This window comes from Embiotoca jacksoni, unplaced genomic scaffold (assembly GCF_022577435.1).
Source record: "Embiotoca jacksoni isolate LCO1_2020_lvr unplaced genomic scaffold, fEmbJac1.0.p SCAF_10, whole genome shotgun sequence".
Taxonomy (NCBI): Eukaryota; Metazoa; Chordata; class Actinopteri; family Embiotocidae; genus Embiotoca; species Embiotoca jacksoni.
In genome coordinates, this window is record NW_027185230.1 from 13,382,572 (window position 1) to 13,401,729 (window position 19,158).

The 19,158-nt window shown below is 39.9% G+C and overlaps 1 protein-coding gene across 1 annotated transcript; it reads left to right on the top strand.

Moving 5' to 3' along the window:
- The first annotated feature begins 4,215 nt into the window (after window positions 1-4,215).
- LOC138204913 (KN motif and ankyrin repeat domain-containing protein 1-like) lies at window positions 4,216-13,127 on the top strand. The gene is made up of 11 exons (XM_069160459.1): window positions 4,216-4,252; window positions 5,134-7,680; window positions 8,110-8,247; window positions 8,820-8,928; window positions 9,013-9,168; window positions 9,280-9,367; window positions 9,986-10,205; window positions 11,760-11,902; window positions 12,312-12,512; window positions 12,798-12,896; window positions 12,998-13,127. Exons 1-11 carry the CDS (start codon window positions 4,216-4,218, stop codon window positions 13,058-13,060), a joined length of 3,801 nt encoding a protein of 1,266 aa, XP_069016560.1. The 3' UTR covers window positions 13,061-13,127.
- Window positions 13,128-19,158: the final 6,031 nt, after the last annotated feature.

A 19,158-nucleotide genomic window follows, 5' to 3' on the forward strand; every position in this document is an offset into this window, starting at 1 on the left:
ATTGACTCTTGAACGGGAGACAGGGGAAAGAACAGGGGTGTGCGACTTCTGCCAGAAAGGACGCTTGTGATTGGTCGGAAGAGAGGAGTTGGTTTGATCGCTTCTGTGACTGTGGGTTTACAAAGGGCAAAGTTCAAAGATAGCGGACATCGTGGTTTCAAAGTACCTCAGTCTGATATAGTCACTGATCCCTTTGATTTGAGTTGAGCTTGTTTTTCCAGCCATTTAATGAGCACTTTGTCTTAACACAAATTAATCTTGTTTAATTGTGTCCATTTGGGCTGAAGTGCATAATTATCCCAAGAGCTTTGAACAGGAACCGTGTATAAACAACACTACATTATGCACCTAGCTTAATCTTTATTTCCTCATAGTGTTTAAAAATGCTCTAAATTTTGCAGATTTTTTTTTTCTATTAATTTCAAAGTAATTAGAAGAGTTATAAACAAATTCTGATCATTTTCTTTGCCAATTTATGCCAACACGCTAATACAGCCTTGTAGAATAACTTCCATTGCTCGAAAACTTGAAGATCTTTTTAGAAATTGAATGACCAGCTTGTACTGGACCAGCTTGTGATTAGCTCAGCACTGCTCTTGCTGTACCACTCAGACCACCTAAACATGCTTTCCCTGCATGATCCCAAAGAAGTGTAAAGTTCAAATCACAGAAGACATTGTCCTTCTGTACCCTGCTGAATTTGAGATAATGTCTCTATAATTTAAACATGTAGTGATAAAACAGTATTTGCACATTAATAAGCAACAATAAGTCACGTTCAGAGGAGGTTGTGAGTTGTCTCCGAGTCATTGTGTCTGCGCACATAGACAAGTAGTTTATCTCTCCGAGACACAAACATGAAGTTACTTGCATCAACAGCCGACACAAAGACAGTCAGGAGACCGGTTTCACGACATAAAGCTCGAGTTGACCTTTGACCTGAGCAGTATACCAGCTGTTGCTAACCATCACAATGGTTAATCACGCACTAAAAGTGATTTTTACAGCCGCACATAACACTACATAAAAGGTTAAATTGTAACGGCTCCTTAAAAAAAAAAGAGCAAATATTTCACATTAAATTGTACTTTTTGTTGTTGTTGTTGTTGTTTTTTTACAAGCAAACAACACTGATTTTCACTAACATGCACCTTTATTTGTTTATTTATTTCCAGGGAATGCCACTCAAACTCTAGAGGAAAAACGTTGACACTACCAGTGTAGTATGCAGCGCAAAGGGCACTTCTACACGGTGTCCACATGATGTCGCTGTGCAGCTTGCAAGTGCTAAATATAAGTCAAGTCTGAGAAAAGATGCAATTATATAAAAGGGACATCATTTCCTGCAGTAAACTCTGAGAATCTCTCTATGACTCTGAGTTTTCTACGATTTAAAGAAGTCACTTCCTTTTTTTTTTTTTTTTTTTTTATTCTCCACAATACAAACAGCTCTGATAGCAACATCCTGCAATATATAAGGGTGAATAATTAAACTTTCCCATTTTTTTTTAAATTTTTTTATGAGTGTAGTTAAATCCTATCAGTCTACATAAAGAATGCCTCTGGCTTTAGAAAACACTCTCCGAAAATTATCCCCAAAGAAAATATGTATTTTCGGTACTATTTGTGGCAAATTGCTCTGAAACTTGATGCTTTTGAAATAACAGAGACAAAAAAAAAATTAAAAAAAATGATGTGGCCCTGTAAATCGAGTCAATAGAAGGAAAGACGTCGTCAATATTTCATTGCTCTCTTCACCTGACTGACTCCCCGGAGCACCTGTCGTGCACGTTGACAGCTCTCGGCGCATGCGCAGTGTCCGCCCTGCTCCTGCACACGCAGGCAAAAACTTCTTTCTTTACCGGAATGGCGAATATCCGCCTTAAACGGAGGAGGAAAGCGGGAAAAGATGGAGCCGCGGTCGCATCAACGTCTAAAATATGTTATTTTACTCTTTCCAACTGATGAGGTAACTTTGTGACATGATAATAAACTTCTACATCACCTGAACATGTCGTAGGTGGCCGTCCGCTCCTCCTCGCACAGGTGAGCGACTCCTCCTCCTCACGACAGCTATCAAGGTGATTTTGGGTTCTCCTAATTTAACCAACATGTTATGATGGTTAAACTTTATGTTGCAGCCTATTTTCTCCTTACGACCAGCAGGCGTCAGGCTTAAGCAACACTCAGACCTTCGAACCAGTATTTTGGGTGGAAGAGAGTAAAGGCATGTTTTTTTTTTGGACCCATTTTCCACTTATGATCATTATTTTCAGCATAATAGAAAGAACATCATATGTTGAAGGAGTAAGAGTCTGTTTCAGCAGGTTTTGTTTAAGATGTCTAAAGTAGGAAAATTAATTGTGCGAACTGTGAAAGGGTTAAAAACTATTTTTTATGAATAGTTAACAAAAAAAGATGACTTTTTATGTCTACGATTTTAGAATTTTCTAGCAATTCACGCACACGTGCAAAACGGAATGATTTAATTTTCACATTATCTATACTGTAAATCATATTTTTGATTTCTTAGACTTTCTTTGTCTGTGACACCTTGTGGTGGTCCTGACCCACAAGCTGGGAACCACTGATTTATATCAATAAAAAAAACATTTTAATGACCACATCCAATTATGAAAATAATAGTTTGGTTCACTGTTGTTTTTTGTTTTTTTTGTGTCCCAGTGGCATGCAAATAACAGCCTGTCGGCCCTCCAAAATAAATGATTTGGCTCCACCATGAATGCTTCAATTTTCTATTTGATCGTTTTTAAGGATAGTTTTTAAAGCTTTTACACGATTGTTCATAAATCTACTTTAATTACCAGTTTAAATACAAGACTTCTTACTGTATATGGTGATATGTGAAATGAACAGAGTCACACATAAACAGAAAGGTCTCAGATTGCCACTGGAGGTCAGTCTGTAGTACGAGAAATTCGATGAAGGAATGAATGAGGATATTTGAGTTGCTTTGGGAAAAAATAAGGTTCTCTGTATCTAGAATATGTTTAATGAAAAAAATTACAGCGCTTGGATACTGAATGGAGAATGCATAAAACATAGATAAGTTAAAATATTCTACTTTGTGTCTGTAATCCGTTTATAGTTTAAGTTTGTTTGTCCCAGATTTTGTTTTTTGTGCTTTTTTTTTTTTTTTCTTTCCATCTTAACTGCAAATTTGACTGTTTTGCTAAACTGAGTTTTCCCAAATCACCCTGTAACATTCATCTGAGAGCAGCAGAAATAGTACTTTGGGTCACTGTGGCTAAGTCTAAAGAGAACTTCGAAACTTATTGGATTTATTTCCTGAGGTTTGATGTCACGTCTGCTCACTCACACAGGCTTCATACGAAAAATAAAGCATTTTTTAGACCGTCAGCGTTGAGGTTGGATGGTTTCTTTTATACGCACAAATATTTACTCACATCTGCTGATGTGCTAATTATGTTTTTATTCATTTTTGAAGCATTGAAAAATATGTGAAAAAAAAAAAAAAAAAAAAAAAAAACTTTCCAGAGCAAAAGGTGAAGTCTTCTCATGCCTGATTCCGGTCAATCACAAACCAAAAGATATAAAGTTTTTGCAACTATATCTCTGTGTGTCCATATATTTTCCCTGCGTGCATATATTAATGAATTTCTTTATTTATTTGGTGAATCCTGATTCTTCTGTGCTCCTTATCTGCGTCATGTTTTCTCAATTGATACTTAAAACACGGTTTTCCTCTTTAACTCATTATAACTAACATTACCTTCGAAGGGAGAGAAAGTCATCCTGTACAAGTGATAAACGAGACGCCAGCAAAATGAGAGAGGAAGCCTCTGCATGCTGAGTACAGAAGGTGCTCACCGGTGTGAAAGTGATACGGCGTCGCAGAGAGTCATTGCCGTGCACTTGACGCTTAGCCTTTTGCCCACTCTAGTTGTGCAGCATTAACTATAATGTGTCATGGCCCCCGTATTGCATTTCCTTTATGCAAGCATGTAACGGTAGCTTGTTATCGACTGCTGGACCCCTGGGCTGGGAGAGACAAAGACATTGTACAAGGGAGGAAGCAAGACCTTACATGGAAAAGCTAATAATTAAGATGTGAAGCGACCTTTTCATTTATTATGTTTTTCCTTTTTTTTTTTTTGCAGCCTTTATTCAACGTTTCCTACTGGATGTAAAGGGATTGCTCCATTATTGATACCTCCTGAAACGCACGTATCCATGTCCCAAGGCAGTTACATCCTGAGAAATGTGTCAGGTAACTATTGTTAATATTTAATGCTAAAAACTGAATTGCCATAGTTTTAAAACATTTGTATGTGGTTTATACATGTTTCTTCCTGTAACGCAGAAAATGTCCACGGCATTGTTGTTAATAAGAGTTACATGATGGAATTTAAACCTAACCTTGCAGAGAAGGGAGTAACATTTACCTTTCAAATACAGATATAATGAATTACAGTTGCATTGTTTTAAGTATTTGCTTTCCTCTTTTGTTTATGCACTGGCTGAAATACTTGCAAGATGTCTGTGGTTGAGAAAAGCTGCCAAGAGAATGGTCGGGCATTTAGAGGGAGAGTTGCAGACTAATTATAGAGTGGGTTCAGTCTATGTAGAGAGACATACCATTTGGAGGGAAGTGACTACAGAAAACAGTGTCTACGCGATTGGTAAGTCCTCCTCTATCCCTCCTCCTCCTCCTGTGGGACAGGCTCATAGTCAATAGTCAAAAACACTTTGAGGTGAAGGAAGCCTCTAGACCCGAATAGCAATGGTCACTGATGAATGCGTCACACTGAGGTAAGGAAAGAAAAAAAAACTAGAAAAGATTAAAGGTATATAGTATAAAGCAGTAGAAAGCCTCAGAGATTGTGTTCCTAATAGCATGTCATGTTTTTTTCTGATATTTTTGTTAATAACTTTCAATATGCATGTTTTTTTGGTCAATTTAATGTCTAGTTTTATAGTTAGTTGAGTTCCTTAACTTATGTTTTTTTATCCAATGTAGTTGTGTTTTAGATTTCCCAACTTTCACCCTTGTGTTTGGTCAGGTTTTTTTTTTACTTCTCTTCTTTTTGTACTTTTACTACCTCTTTTTATGCAAGAGTAACAGAGGCTAACCCACTGTCGCTCCGACAGGTCAAACCGCTGAAGAGTGTGTTCCTAACTTCCTTGGGATTGCCTGCAGTTATCACTCGGACGTGGACTGCCTCAAGTGTGTGGACACTTTCCATAACGGCACCACCATTAAGCGGCTAAGCCTGAAGAGGAGGCCCAGAGTGGCCGTCAATAATGCGGAGAAAACACAGAGTGGCATTTCATCCACCCAGTGGTATTCTGCAGAGTCCCTGTCATCATCAGCAGGCGGTGATGATACAAGGCTACTGGGCATGTCCTCCGCAGCTAGAGGTCGACCTCCTCTTCCTCCGCCGCATGGTTCCTCGCTGGATAACAAACCCAGCAGGAATGAAGGTCAAGCGACCTCTCAGATACTTACCGAGTCAAAGCCTCAGCCAGCGGCAAGATCTCTCGCTTTACAAAGACAAAGCCCTGTGATGGAAAAAACCATGGTGGAGACCATAAAACAATTGAATCCGCAGGTGACGAGCCAGTCTCCACCTCAGCCCTTTCCCCGTCGACGACTGGCCAGCTTTGGAGGTGTAAGCTCCCCTGGGTCACTCTCACCCTTCACCGGCCTGGGTGCGTACAATCAGAATAACAATGGGAACAATCCTACTGGCGCAGGAGCCAATATGCATCTCAGCTCAGCCCTCGGCAGCAGAGGCAGCACAGGCTGCCTGAGGCTGAGCCCGCAGAGCTCTGGGAGAAACACTCCAGTTTCAAGTCTTGGGCCCACGCACCTGCAGCATGTCCGTGACCAGATGGTGGTAGCCCTGCAAAGGCTGAAAGAGCTGGAGGAGCAGGTCAAAATCATCCCAATCCTCCAGGTCAAAATCTCCGTCCTTAAGGAAGAAAAGAGGCAACTGGTCTCTCAGCTGAGGAACCAGAGTGACAACGAGGACATAAATGATGAGATCTGGAAAAGATCTTGCAGCGTAGAAGGGTCGGACATTGAGAACAAGGTAAATACTGAAGGAGAACTTGAAGAAAAAAGTGAATGCACCGACTTCAAGGAGTTCAGGCAGCTGACTGAAGAGATGCGGGCATTGGAAAGAGCCATCAAAGGCGGACCGTTGCGAGCATGGCATGGAAAAGGTCGCAGCCCTCTCTATGACAAGCCCATCAAGTCAGTCGCAGTTGGACCTGACAAAGATATGGGTATTACCTTGTCAAAACCCTCAAAAGAAAACAAATATGTATCCACCGATCAGGTAGAGACAAGGTCCATTGCGACAGAAGTGTCTGAAATTAATCTTGGAATTTACACAGAGCAGGAGGCTGAGCTTGATGCCCAACAGCTAATAAATGGTGCCCTGAAGGACAGAATTTGCCAATTAGAAGCGGAGTTAAAAGAATCAGCTCTCCAGACAGAGTTGACCCGTCTGAAACTGGAGCTTCAGGCTGCAGGAGCTAGGAACCGAGTTGACAAGGCCTGCTTTGCGAGGCCGGCCACCGCAAGCACAGGCACTGAGGCGAAGCCTCACACCAAAAGCCGGGGAGTGGGTAATCACACCGAGCTCCGAGATGCCAGCGCAGGAGAGACAACCGAGGCAAAAAATGTGGGAGTATCTTGTGAGCCGAAGATGAAAACTGTTTGCACGGGACCAGATGTAGACACGAGCCACTGGGAGGCCAGGGAGCGAGTGGAAACCAGGGAAAAGGCCGTGGGGATCCAGGTGGTCACAAGCTCAAAAGGAGTCGGAACAGAGATAGAGGTGTGCGATGCGGAAAGCAACACAGAGGTGCCTGTGGAGAATCTGGGACCTGAGAAAGAAAAGATAAAGTATCATTCGACGGCTTGTGGAGATTGTTCTGTCGATGTGCTCGTTTGCGAGGCAAAGGAAGTTGTTTCTCAAGGTGTGACCACAGATCCAGTCAGAAGAGTAGATCTGGGAATCATGGCATCACCTCAGACAGCTTCGCAGCGCACCAACACCGTATCCAGTTCGGTGTCTCGCTTCACCAACACCAGTCACGCCTTCAGTGCCGACTCCAGCACGAATACGCTCCTCAGTACCCAAGACAAGCACACCAACACCAGTCACACTTCCACCCGGACAGTGTCTGTAGGCAACAGGGTCAGAGACATCCAGTGCACCACGGCGACACGTACGATTGGTGTGGGCACAGCAAATCTAGTAGAAAGTATTTCAAAGCGAACACCAGAGACAGTGATCAAGGGAACTCGAGACACCGGCGTTGGGCTCACAAACGTTAATGAGAATTACCTGGTCGGACTGAAAACTCGAAATATGGCATCCGGACCGTCCCATCTACCCGACCCTGTCAAGACAAAGAGCATCGGGGTAGGGGAAGGGAGGATACGGGATTTGTCCGTTTCATCCAGCAGTCCTGGACAGAAATCGCAGCAATCCACCCAGTTCCAGTGGGACCACGAGCTGAACCATTACATCGAGAAGATGCACTGGCTCCTCAGGGAGCAGGGCGAGCTGCTCGCAGAGGACGGCACTGACCATTACGGCAGACGAGGAAGTGCCGGCTCCGTGCTGTTCTACAATAACAAAGCCGTGGCACAAGGAGGGACAGAAATCCATCAACCGACAGGTAACGCTCGTAAAGGGATTATGTCTATCCTTTGAGGGTTTGCAAATGTGTTGCTTCAAAAAAGAAAATGCGCAACGCTGATGTTTCAAAAATATTAGTGTTTACTTTTTCCCTTCCTTTTGCTGATACAGTGCTATTTTATCCCCAAAATTTCTAATTATAAATAGCTAGAGACCAAGGTACACAAAAGAGCTTCCATCCACGAAACATTTGTGTTTTTTTGGCTCACGGCAAGAAGCAGACATGTGTACCACACCGCCGGTGCCGTGGAAAACAAACCCACTCATCAAAACATTGGGCCAGAGTGTCAGTAGGGGTCAAAAACTCCACTAGGTTTCTTTAATGTACTGATTAATATACAGTATGTATTTTATATCCGCAGTGTCATGTTGATACTATTCAAAAACGTATCTTCTTATTTCCCTGCAGCCAACAGAGACTTTCAGTCCTCATCTCAACTTTCAGTCGACAAAGCAAATCCAGGAATCTGTCAACAGGGTGGTAATGAATCAGACGTGAAAAGAATGATTAAAATGTTAGAACAGCAGGCGTCCTCCGCTACGCAAGGTAATCATGCATGTTTGTGTTGATAATTGTCTTATAATCCCGAACAGTTGTGTACCGAGTACATCTTTCGAAATTCAGTAAGAAACACCGTCTTTTAGAAAGTAGCCATAATATATTTTTAGTTTCAAAATATTTTACTTTGAAACCACTCCCTGGGCCCAGTTTAAACTTGCACTAGGCTCAGAGGAAGTGGTTGCCTTTGGCTGGGCAAGTTGACTTTCTGAGGGATACACTTGCAATGTCAGGAATGATATTTGGTTTGGGAAGGCGTCTCGTACCACATACTTTGTGGCTCGGGGTCTAAATTTGAACAGCTTCGTAGGAGGAATTGGTGTCAGAGAATGCCTTCTCAATTTTTTTTCAAATGAGCCATTCAGATGTGAAAGTATATTATATGAAGTATCGTACTGTGTACAATGTACAACCTCAAGTCTTGCCAAGAATGACCAAGTTGGTTTATGCCTACTCTTTTAACATGTCTTTTAAAAAATATGCTAAAGATGACACAATGCTACATTAATTTGGTGGTTTATGTTAAGATTCAGAGGCGAGTGCTGTATCATTGTTTCTAGACGGGTCAACTAATGCCAGAAAGCCTTGGTCCGTAATGAAGAAACAGAATGGTGACCAGAGCTGTAGTAGCAACAGGAAGAGCATGAAGTTTATGAAGGTGACTACTGGGTATGTATCTATTGTCTCAACTAATATTTTATAGCTAGACTCCTGGATGTTTTTACCGTATACTAAATTGTGTTTTGTCCTTAGATTGGACCCCATGTCATCCCACGAGCACGAAGAAGTAGAAAGAAGAGGAAATCAAATTTTAAAGGAAGCTTCGCAAGATGGAATTCAAGCAAGAAAGGGAAAAGATGGCCCCAACAAAGGATTGAAAGTGTCTACAAAATTATATACACAACAGAGGTAAAGAGGAAGTGTAATAAGCTAATTAAAATATTAGTTGTGTTAAAAAAAAAAAAAGTTGTAGAAGATTGCTGCATTAAAAAGGTCACACTGGCCTCTAATTCTTTTCAGGTGCAAGTTGAGTGAAAGGATGTTATCTGCTTGTCAAGCCTTGAAGATGCACCTGAGTGAGGATACGGCTTTATCCAGCAGGGAAGCGGTATGTTTTGTTAACTAAATTCAATGTGCGAGCCATTGAAGGTCAGTGTGTGTGTGTGTGTGTGTGTGTGTGTGTGTGTGTGTGTGTGTGTGTGTGTGTGTGTACACATACACATTTAATAGCATGTCCCTGGATGGGTGTGGAGGTATGCCGGGGAAGGGTGCGTTGGAAATATGTCATTTGAAAAGAAATGGGTTAAGAAATTGCAGGAATGAACAGCTTGAATGTTGATTTTTGTTCAACTTCAGAACAATGACTTTTCTCAGTGAAAAAGACTCCTAACAACAATTAGGTAAATTAATCGAAAGGGAAACCAAAACAAGATTTCATAATGAAAATTGAAATAATAAGAATACTCAACGTGCTTTTTTGTGTTTCAAGTAATGGCGTATTTTTCTTCCTTTATGTTGTTGTGATTTTGGGGATTTTTTTTTATAGGTGAGTTGCTACTTTATTGTGCCGTTTCAGTCACGAATTTACATGTTCCTATCTGTTCAAAGTTGAAATTGCTCTGCACGCTCAATTACGGCAACTTACAAGGCATTTATGGAGTGGCATAAAAAAATAAATTAAAAAAAACCCACCATCAAATATTGTTTTCTTTTCCCCCCCTTGCAGCAGGACTGTCTACACACACTCCAGCAAGAGTGGTTCTCCGTGTCCAGCCACAAGTCAGCGACTCCAGACGCCGTAGAAGACTACTTATCTACGTTTCGGGTCATTTCACCCTCGGTATTGCGGCACATAGTTAATATGGCCGACGGCAACGGAAACACAGCTCTACACTATAGTGTTTCTCACTCCGACTTTGGCATTGTCCAAAAATTGCTCAATGCAGGTACATTAACGCTCCGAGGGCGAGTACAGGTCATTGTGTATTGTGGCTTCTTTCATCCTCTCTGAGAACAATTTTATTAATTTACTTGCAGTTTAACATAAAAAAAAAACAACCAAGGTTACAGACGATATTATCTTGCTAGAGTACTTTAACCCTGTACAATACCAAAAATACCACAATAGTTGTGCTTTTCAGTTGAACTCCGCAGTAGTTGAGTAGGAGACAAAGGAAAAAAAGGGCACACTTTTATTGTTGCGAAGCCTCTTGTAGAGTGAAGCAGTGCTGCACCAAGGCCGGTGAATCCTCCAGTTCTGTGTCTCGAATGTGCACATTAACATGCTTTTTCAATAGACACTAGGGGGCAGACAAACCCAGTGAGCGACTCTGCATTTAATGAGTTACAATACAGTACATGATGAAATTACAAATGAAACCCTGGCTTCTTAAAGCAACAGGGTGAGTAGACTACATTTTTCTGACTGCTGCATAGCATAGCCACCAAATTAGTTTTTTTTTTAACTGTCAAAGATGTTCAGAAAATGATCAGAAAATAACTATACCGCGCTAGAAAAATTCATGCACGTATTCAAGCTTGTGAAATTAGTTGTTAAAATACTGTATTGATCATCAAGAGTGCACATTAAGTTTTTCAAACTTTTTTTAAAATATTTTTTTTAAGTAGAATTGAAAATGTACTTGAGATATCTAGTTTTAGAAATCAAACTGAGCATAACAAAATAACCCTCTCTCCAGCTCACTGGGTTTATAAAAGTTGGAACGGTCGAACATATTCAGGTCCAGTATATTCAGAGACTTTCGTCAATATTTATTGGAACAGGCAAACAGAAATACGATCCTAATAAAGGAGATGTAGTACTTTTATCTAAAATCTCTGCTACAGCTTTCAAAAGAGGTTGGACCTGAATATGTCTGATCAGAGGGCAGGTTATAGTGAAATTAATAATCAACAAAAAGCTGTCGTTTATTTTCAGTGTTTCTTTTGCAAAAAGTTTTTCATTGATGCCTGAGTCGTGTAATACTTTATTACCCGACCCTGAAAGCCAACCTTTACCCCGCCCAAAACTTCTGTGAAGAATTAGAAAAATAAAACCCTATTTGAGAGAGCATGTCAAGATGGTGTGATGTTTCAGATTTTGCAGCAAGTGGCTGTTTGAGCAACTCATTGTTGAAGTTCAGCACCCTCAAAATTCTTGTTTTTGAGAGCTGTTAATGGCCTTTCAGTGGCAGATATTCGAGTGCACTTTAACAAGGCAAAATATGTTTGTCATTGCTGCTATGCAAATTGAGTTTTGGCTTATGCAAGAGCTGATTTTTTTTTTTTTTCTGTGACTACGCCTGTGTGAATGAGCAATCTTTGGTGTAGGCCAATTTTATTTGACATTTTTGCTTGCTAAAAACAAAGGCAGATATTTCTTACAATAAAACTTGGTACAGTCACTAGAGTTCAGAAGAGGTTGCAAATGTTAGCAATAAATAATGACATGCTGTTCTTTTCTTTCTCCCAATTCCGCCAATTTACTACCATCGCTACAGAGGTGTGTAACGTAAACCAACAGAACGCGGCAGGTTACACGCCCGTCATGCTGGCTGCACTCGCTGCCGTGGAAAATCCAGACAACATGAAGGTGGTGGAGCAGCTCTTTGCAAAAGGAGATGTCAATGCCAAAGCCAGCCAGGTCAGTTTGTCAGGCAGACTTTCTTGCTGTAAATTGTGTCGATTTGCTGCTGTGACTTTTAGTAAAAGAGCTTGTTGATGATTTTTTTTGTTTTTTATCATCCCTCTAACGGATGCGGCTTTTCTAATAATTGGGGTGCTCGCAGTTGACATCTGAAGTTTTATTTCTTTACGAGTATATGCAGAAACTCTAAAAAGTTCAGTGACCCCTGAAGTAGATCGTGTTACGCAATTGACGGGACATGAAAATTCAGTGTGAACAAAAGTAAAATATACGGAAAAGGTGTGGACTGATTCCATAAACAACAGATAAATATATCGCTGCATCTCTTTATCTGTGTACTGTAAATGTAGACTCAGGATCATTAACGCTATTGCCCGTGTTTGACCCCCTGCCCTCTTCTGCGCAGGCGGGTCAGACAGCTCTGATGCTGGCGGTGAGCCACGGCAGAGTGGACATGGTTCGGGCTCTCCTGGCACAGGGGGCGGAGGTCAACATCCAGGACGACGAGGGCTCCACGGCACTAATGTGTGCGAGCGAGCACGGCCACGCCGACATCGTCACACTGCTGCTGGCGCAGCCCGAGTGTGACGCCACGCTGACTGACAGTGTATGTGAGTCGCTACCTCTGAAGTAGAGCAATTCAAAACTTTTGTCTTACGTGTTGTATTACAAAACATCCGTGGAAGAAATTTCCAATAAATGTGTCAGGGGAGTTGTACATAATTACATGTTTTCTGAACGCTTTTACCATCTGAGAATGAAAAATAAACAGTTCAACCTGTCATAATGTAAACGATTGTGTGTGTGTGTGTGTGTGTGTGTGTGTGTGTGTGTGTGTGTGTGTGTGTGTGTGTGTGTGTGTGTGTGTGTGTGTGTGTGTGTGTGTGAACAGGATGAAAGCACAGCCCTGTCCATTGCATTAGAGGCAGGCCATAATGACATCGCGGTGCTCCTTTATGCTCATGCCAATTTCTCCAAAGGACAGACAGGGGTATGTTGGGCAACAATTTCACATTAAAACTCAAACTAGTTATATAACCAGACATATTTATTTATACGTTTTTCGAAAACATCTTTTTGTGTCTTTAACAGGCAGCTGCTCGTTACGGTGGCAAGTCTTCCTCTTCCTCTGGTGGAAGAAACGTGTTTGAATGAGGAGATGCCTGAACGCCTGGATGGATGGAGGCTTCATGCATCTTATTTCTGAGGTGATTCAATGTCAAAGCCCTTAATGAATATGGGGGGATCGGTGGTGGGGGGGGGGGGGGGGGGAGAGGTTGGGGGAGAGTGTAATAACAGTGTCATTTGTCAATTTTACCAAGTTCGTCACAATTATTATTTGACAACTTGACAGAATTATTAATACAGCATGTATTATACTGCAGCGGGATTATAAATTCACATCAGAGTAGATTACGTTTCATATTTATAATTGATCGATAATGTATCCTGCGGCCACTAAATACTGTTTCCTTTAATTTTTTTTATTTCTTATTATTTTGTTACTCATTCTGGGGAAAAAAGGGTACAATTTTAAAACTGGGTGAGCTTTGCATATCTATATTTGTATTGTGATGTATAAAAAAAGGATTTGTTTGTGTTTATAAATTGATTCTTTTACTCTTTTAATCTGTACAGGTTCAATATAAAAAAAAAAAAATCACAAAGATAAATGTTCCATTTTGTCGTTTTATCAACCAAAACTACAAGTTCATGGAATTAAACATTAAAAACTATTATGCTTCTGTTGCCAAGATTCATACTCTTATCACTTTTTTTGCTGAGAGTGAGATGAGAAGCGGATACAATTCCGATTCTGTTAAATATAAAGCTAGAGCTAGTAGTTTCAGGTCAGGGATCCTATTCATAATGTTGTCAGACAATTATATTACACTGTCAGTGGCAAAAATGAGCACTTTAGTGGACGTACATTGCTGAGGCACAATTGCCCCAAAGTATCGCTTTGCAGCTCATTTTTCGGATGCTGGCTGAAGCGCTACCATTCAATACTGGACTTAAAAAAAAGTGTTGCTCCCATTAGTCACTTAAATCCATAATGATGGTAAAATATGGTCCAGGTTGAAAAAATGCTGACTTTTCCTTTTAACAGAAGGTTACGGGCACAGTGGTCAGTTTTTCTCATCTTCTCACAGCAAGAAACCAAATAAGCCTATTCTCGGAAACGTTGACTGAAATGAAGAATGGGCACCTGAACGTTTTTCTCTTCTGTGACTAAAGAGACTCTTCATCATTATTTGCAAGGTCATGTAGGTATTGGCTGTTTAACAATCCAATCTTATTTGTTACTCATTCATCATATGCATTTCAAGGCTGGAATTGAAATAAACTTATGAAAAACACGAGCTCTTGAATTGTTCTTTGCTTGATTAGGGTACCTCAGTTTTTTTTTTAATTGAGTTTGTTTCTGCTTGCACTTGTTTGACGGATCACCTCTTTCAGAGAGCTTTCACTATTTCATGAGGAAAGTCCAGCAAAGTGCTTTTAAATTGTAAACACCTTTTCAGAACACTGAAATAAAAATCCTTGGTATATTAGTTGGCTTTGTGATGTCACCTGACACCGCAAATCAAAGACTGGGCAGCTGATCAAAGCACTCTTGCCTGTGTCCTTGTTTACCCTACTTCACAATTAAAGCTTTGAATTAACCGTACATGATTTATGAAACATTCGGACTAACCTGTGCTCGACAGTTCGGGCTGTTCGAATGAAATAATTCAATCCTGCAACCTATAGACTATCATTGTTCAATTCAACATGAGAGAACTGTGAGACGACCTTTGAATAACAAGACCGCAGAAGATGTAGCTCATTTTTGGAAGCGAGAAAATATATCTTATATATATATCTTTTAGAATTTGCAAAAATCTGAAGAATTTTTTTATGATAATTTCATCAGAGAAACAATGTCTTGTTTCTGTGTCCTTTTGCCTTTGTTCCCCACATCTACCAAGGCGATTCACATTGTGCCTATCTCGGTGGCATTTAAAAGGCGGACAGAAAGCTTCGAAGAAAAAACACAGGCTATAAAATGATGTTGTCATTTCACACCACGGCCTGCCGCCGCACTCTCGCTTACTGTGTCCCATTCCCAAGAGCCTGTGCATGTGTGACTGAGAGCACTCTGAGTCATTTCCCAGCAACGGCAATAAAATACAACGATATACAAGGTCCACCATCAAAATTTGCTGTTGCCATGGTAACAGTCAGCAGTTTAGAGCAAGGGGCGCTCGGGAAATGATATCCCTATTTCCTTTGATTTGAGTAGAAATGTCTCCACTTTATTAGAATATATGTCGATTTCAAAATAACATCATTCTGTTGTTTGTTTTTTTAAACAACAATAAATGACATACAAGGCAGAATTCAAGGACATTTTCCTTGAATTCTGCCTTAAATGCCATTTATTGTCATATTTCCTGCCAGTTAATCCCTCTCAGTGAGTCCAGACATTCCATCAAAAAGTGCCGTATCAGCGTGCGCATTGCATCTGAATCTAGCACAATATGTCGCATGTTGACATCTACTGTATTATGATTAATTTGGTGGCTCATGATTTAATATTTCAAGTCTGCCAGTGGTGCAGCACGTCTTTGTTCCAGCAGTTCAATACTTATCTGTACTCCACAATAGCTGCTTCAATAAATCCTCATATTTCCCAATTAAGATGCTATTAAATCAGAATACATATTGAGTAATAAAACACAGATTAAGCAGGTATTGGTTCAGTGGTGACAGGAGATCTTACCAGAAATATTTTGATTGCATGTTTCATAAAACTAATATCTATATACTGCAACAAATCAGATGTTGGTGAAATAATCGTTACATTAAAATGTTGTTTTGGTTTGATTTATGGTTTGCTGGATGTTGATGATCCCATAAAAACAAAGATGAAAGAAACTGATAAGTTCCTCTGGAAAGACATTTCAACCAAAATAGTTGGGCTTTAAATTCAAATGTGAACCACACATTTAAAAACCTGGAGGATTGGATTTTATTTTCCTTACTTTAAGGAGCAAGGGTCAATGTTTGTATTAATGTTCCCCTTTAACTTTACTGTAAGTCTTTAGACTGAGGGAGGAAGCCCCAACACCCAGAAAAAAACAGACTGTAAAACTAAAAAGTGAACCCTATGCAGAAGTGTCTTAAAGTGCAGTACCAGTGATGGCCACGATAACTTTTTTTTTCCCCCCTATAAATCATTATGACGTCATTCCCCATTCACTCCATATTTAATTAAAATATTACAACTCAAAGAGAGCTGTGTTTGGGGGCATGTCCGGTTTACTTGATGTGCAGTCAGGTTTCCCGTATGGTTGGGTAATCGTAGCGTCCTCGGATACTCAGTCAGATCAATCAAAAACAAATCATTATATTCAAATAGTTGGCTTATCGACATCCACAATTATAAGTTAAACCTAGACTGTGTTAGCCTTAAACTTAAAATAAATAAATAATGGCCTCTTTAAGTTTAAATCTGTCGGGTTCCTTAAGTTGTCTTCTGTAGAGAAATAACATACCAAAGGTTATCCAGGAGGTGGTGTAGCAGCAGCCGTCAGTTCCTCTCCGGTGGGCACAAGCAGTCCTTCTTCACAGATTCCTGCATGGGTCCAATTTTGCAAACGCACATCCATTACCACCTGCAAAGCAAAGCACAGCACAGGAACCGATCAGTCAACCTGTAATTATAACCGAGTCAAATCCAAACTCTTAAAAAATAAATAATATGATTTCCACAACCCAACATACGATGTGGACCATATTTATACTTTTTGAGTCCCCAGAGAGATTTTCTTTTCAAAGTGTACACGCAAACTAAAAGAATACCATAGAGGGAAAAACTCAGCAAGGATGCCAGGGACCGTTATTTGGCTTTAATGCAGCACTGATCCATTTAATCTGACCACAAAAACTTGGGAGTGCAGAGCCTGCGTTGCTGCCTCCGACCTCAGTATTACCAACTCTCTAGTTTACAGTACGAGTACAAACAGAGCAGGACTGGGCTCTACGTTTAACACACTTTATAAAGACCATAGCTCGCTGGAAACTATATATAAAAATGCAAGAGACACCGTATTTCCTAAAGTAAAGCCATCTAAACCCCCGCAGTCCTTCAGCATTTAGCTGAACTGCGTGAGTTTACATTTCAAACACTGATTTAACTTCTCACTAATAAACATGAATTTGACCGTCAAAAACTTTTTAAGACAAGCCGGACAACGTAACACACCTTAAATACGAATGCTGACCTGACAGGAGCGCAGCATGTGAGCGGGTGAAGAGAGTGGGCAGCTAACTCGGACGCAGCTACAAACACCTGCGGCCATTTGTCGTCCGACCAGCGCGCACGAGGCGAGCGCCGTAAAAGGGGTGACGTCATTACACTTACAGAGTCTTGCAAACATAGACATACATACAATACGAGTAATAAAATACAGAATAAGCACACACACACAAAAAAAAAAAATTGGTGCAGTGGTGACAGGAGGTCTTACCAGAAATATTTGTATTGCATGTTTCATAAAACTGGAACTAACAGACTTTGCAAATGCATCCAATATTATGCAACAAACCAGATGTTGGTGTAATAATCTTCATATTAAATTTTTTTTGTGTTGCTTTGATTTATAGTTTACTGGATGTTAGTCCCATAAAAACAAAAATCAATAAAACTGATAAGTTTCTCTGAAAAGACATTTCAACAGTTGAGCTTCAAACGTGGCTCCATGAGCTGTATTTCATTTTGTCCGCACATTTAAAGTATATAGTCATTTAAAGGTCCTGACTTCATTTTTCTTACTTTAAGGAGCAGGGTCATCGTTTGTGTTTTTGTTCATGTTCAGCTCTCTGTTTTGAAGTGGGCGGGGCTTGGTAGGAAAAATGTGATGTCACATATTTAAAAGTACACCATGTCAGTGTTTTACTTTTATATACAATGTTTTTGGATCGATATTGAATAAATCTGTATTTTAGTGCTATAGGTTATTCAAGGTTGTGGGTATTTTTAACTTCTTTGTGTGGGCCTACCGTTGGTTAGTTTAATCTAGAGTAATGCATCATTATTCCATAAAGATTCTATGTTGTTTTTTAAGAACCACGTATCTCTAAAAAGTCAACACGCTCAGAAAAACAATGCATTTTCAAGAGAATCCAAGAGGGTTATTAAAACAGTTTATTTCGCTTTAAAAGTTGGAGAATTTGTCAGCAGGTGAAAGAACATCTAATCCTTTAATTTATTAGAAAAAGTTCATTTCAAATTTACGAAATTTGGATATTTCATGGGACAGGAAGGATATGAAAAAAATTATCTTAAAAGTAAGAAGTAGGCCTCACTGAAGCTGCACAAAGTGGAAATAGAAACTCATGTAAAGTACAAATGCCTACTGTTTAAATAAAGTACTCGAGTAAATGTTGCCTACTTAGTTACATTCCACTACTAAATGAATGTGACAATATGATAACACAAAGTGACTAATTAAAGTAACATCTTCTCAACAAATAGTTTTTGAAAGTTTTAATTTTATTATGACAGTTGTGGGCTCCTTGTGATATCCCTGTCAATTAAACCATAAATCTGAAGCAGATTAGTTTGAGATTAAGGATATTTTTGTTTGTGTTGAACTAAAAAAAAAAAAGTCTAAGCGACAATTTGTCCTCAAACTTACTTTTGATTGTTAAATATTCAGTCCTAACTATTGAATGTCGTTGTTATAAAAATTTCAGTGTATTTAATTTGAACAGTTTTCTTAAGCAGCGCACAGTCCAGCTAGAAATAATTAGGCTTTAAGAAACACACAGCCGTAGGAATGAAAACATGAAAGCACTGTTGGATTGTCTGTTGAACTCATGTGTGTCCTGATTTTCTCTCTGTTTCCATTGAAATTCCATTCGCAGCAGCTCAGGTCCTGCAGTTGCCAAGTTTCTACATCACACAAAAGGATGGCGCTCTGTCATTATGAGATTGGTCTTTATTTTGAATAACGTGCAACAGATAATTTTTTACTTCTATCTGTTTTTTCCCCTCCATCTGTTGTTTTCCAGCAGCATTTTGCATGACAATGTTGGAAAACTTAATGGCTTCACAGAAAACAGATGTGTTTGAATATCAGCTTCAAAACTAGAAAAAAAACAAAAAACTCCTCTGTTTTACTGCAATTGTTTTAGCTGAGCAGCTCAGCGTTGCGGAGATATCCCCCCCTTTGCTGCCTGTGCAGGGGAATTAAATGTAATCT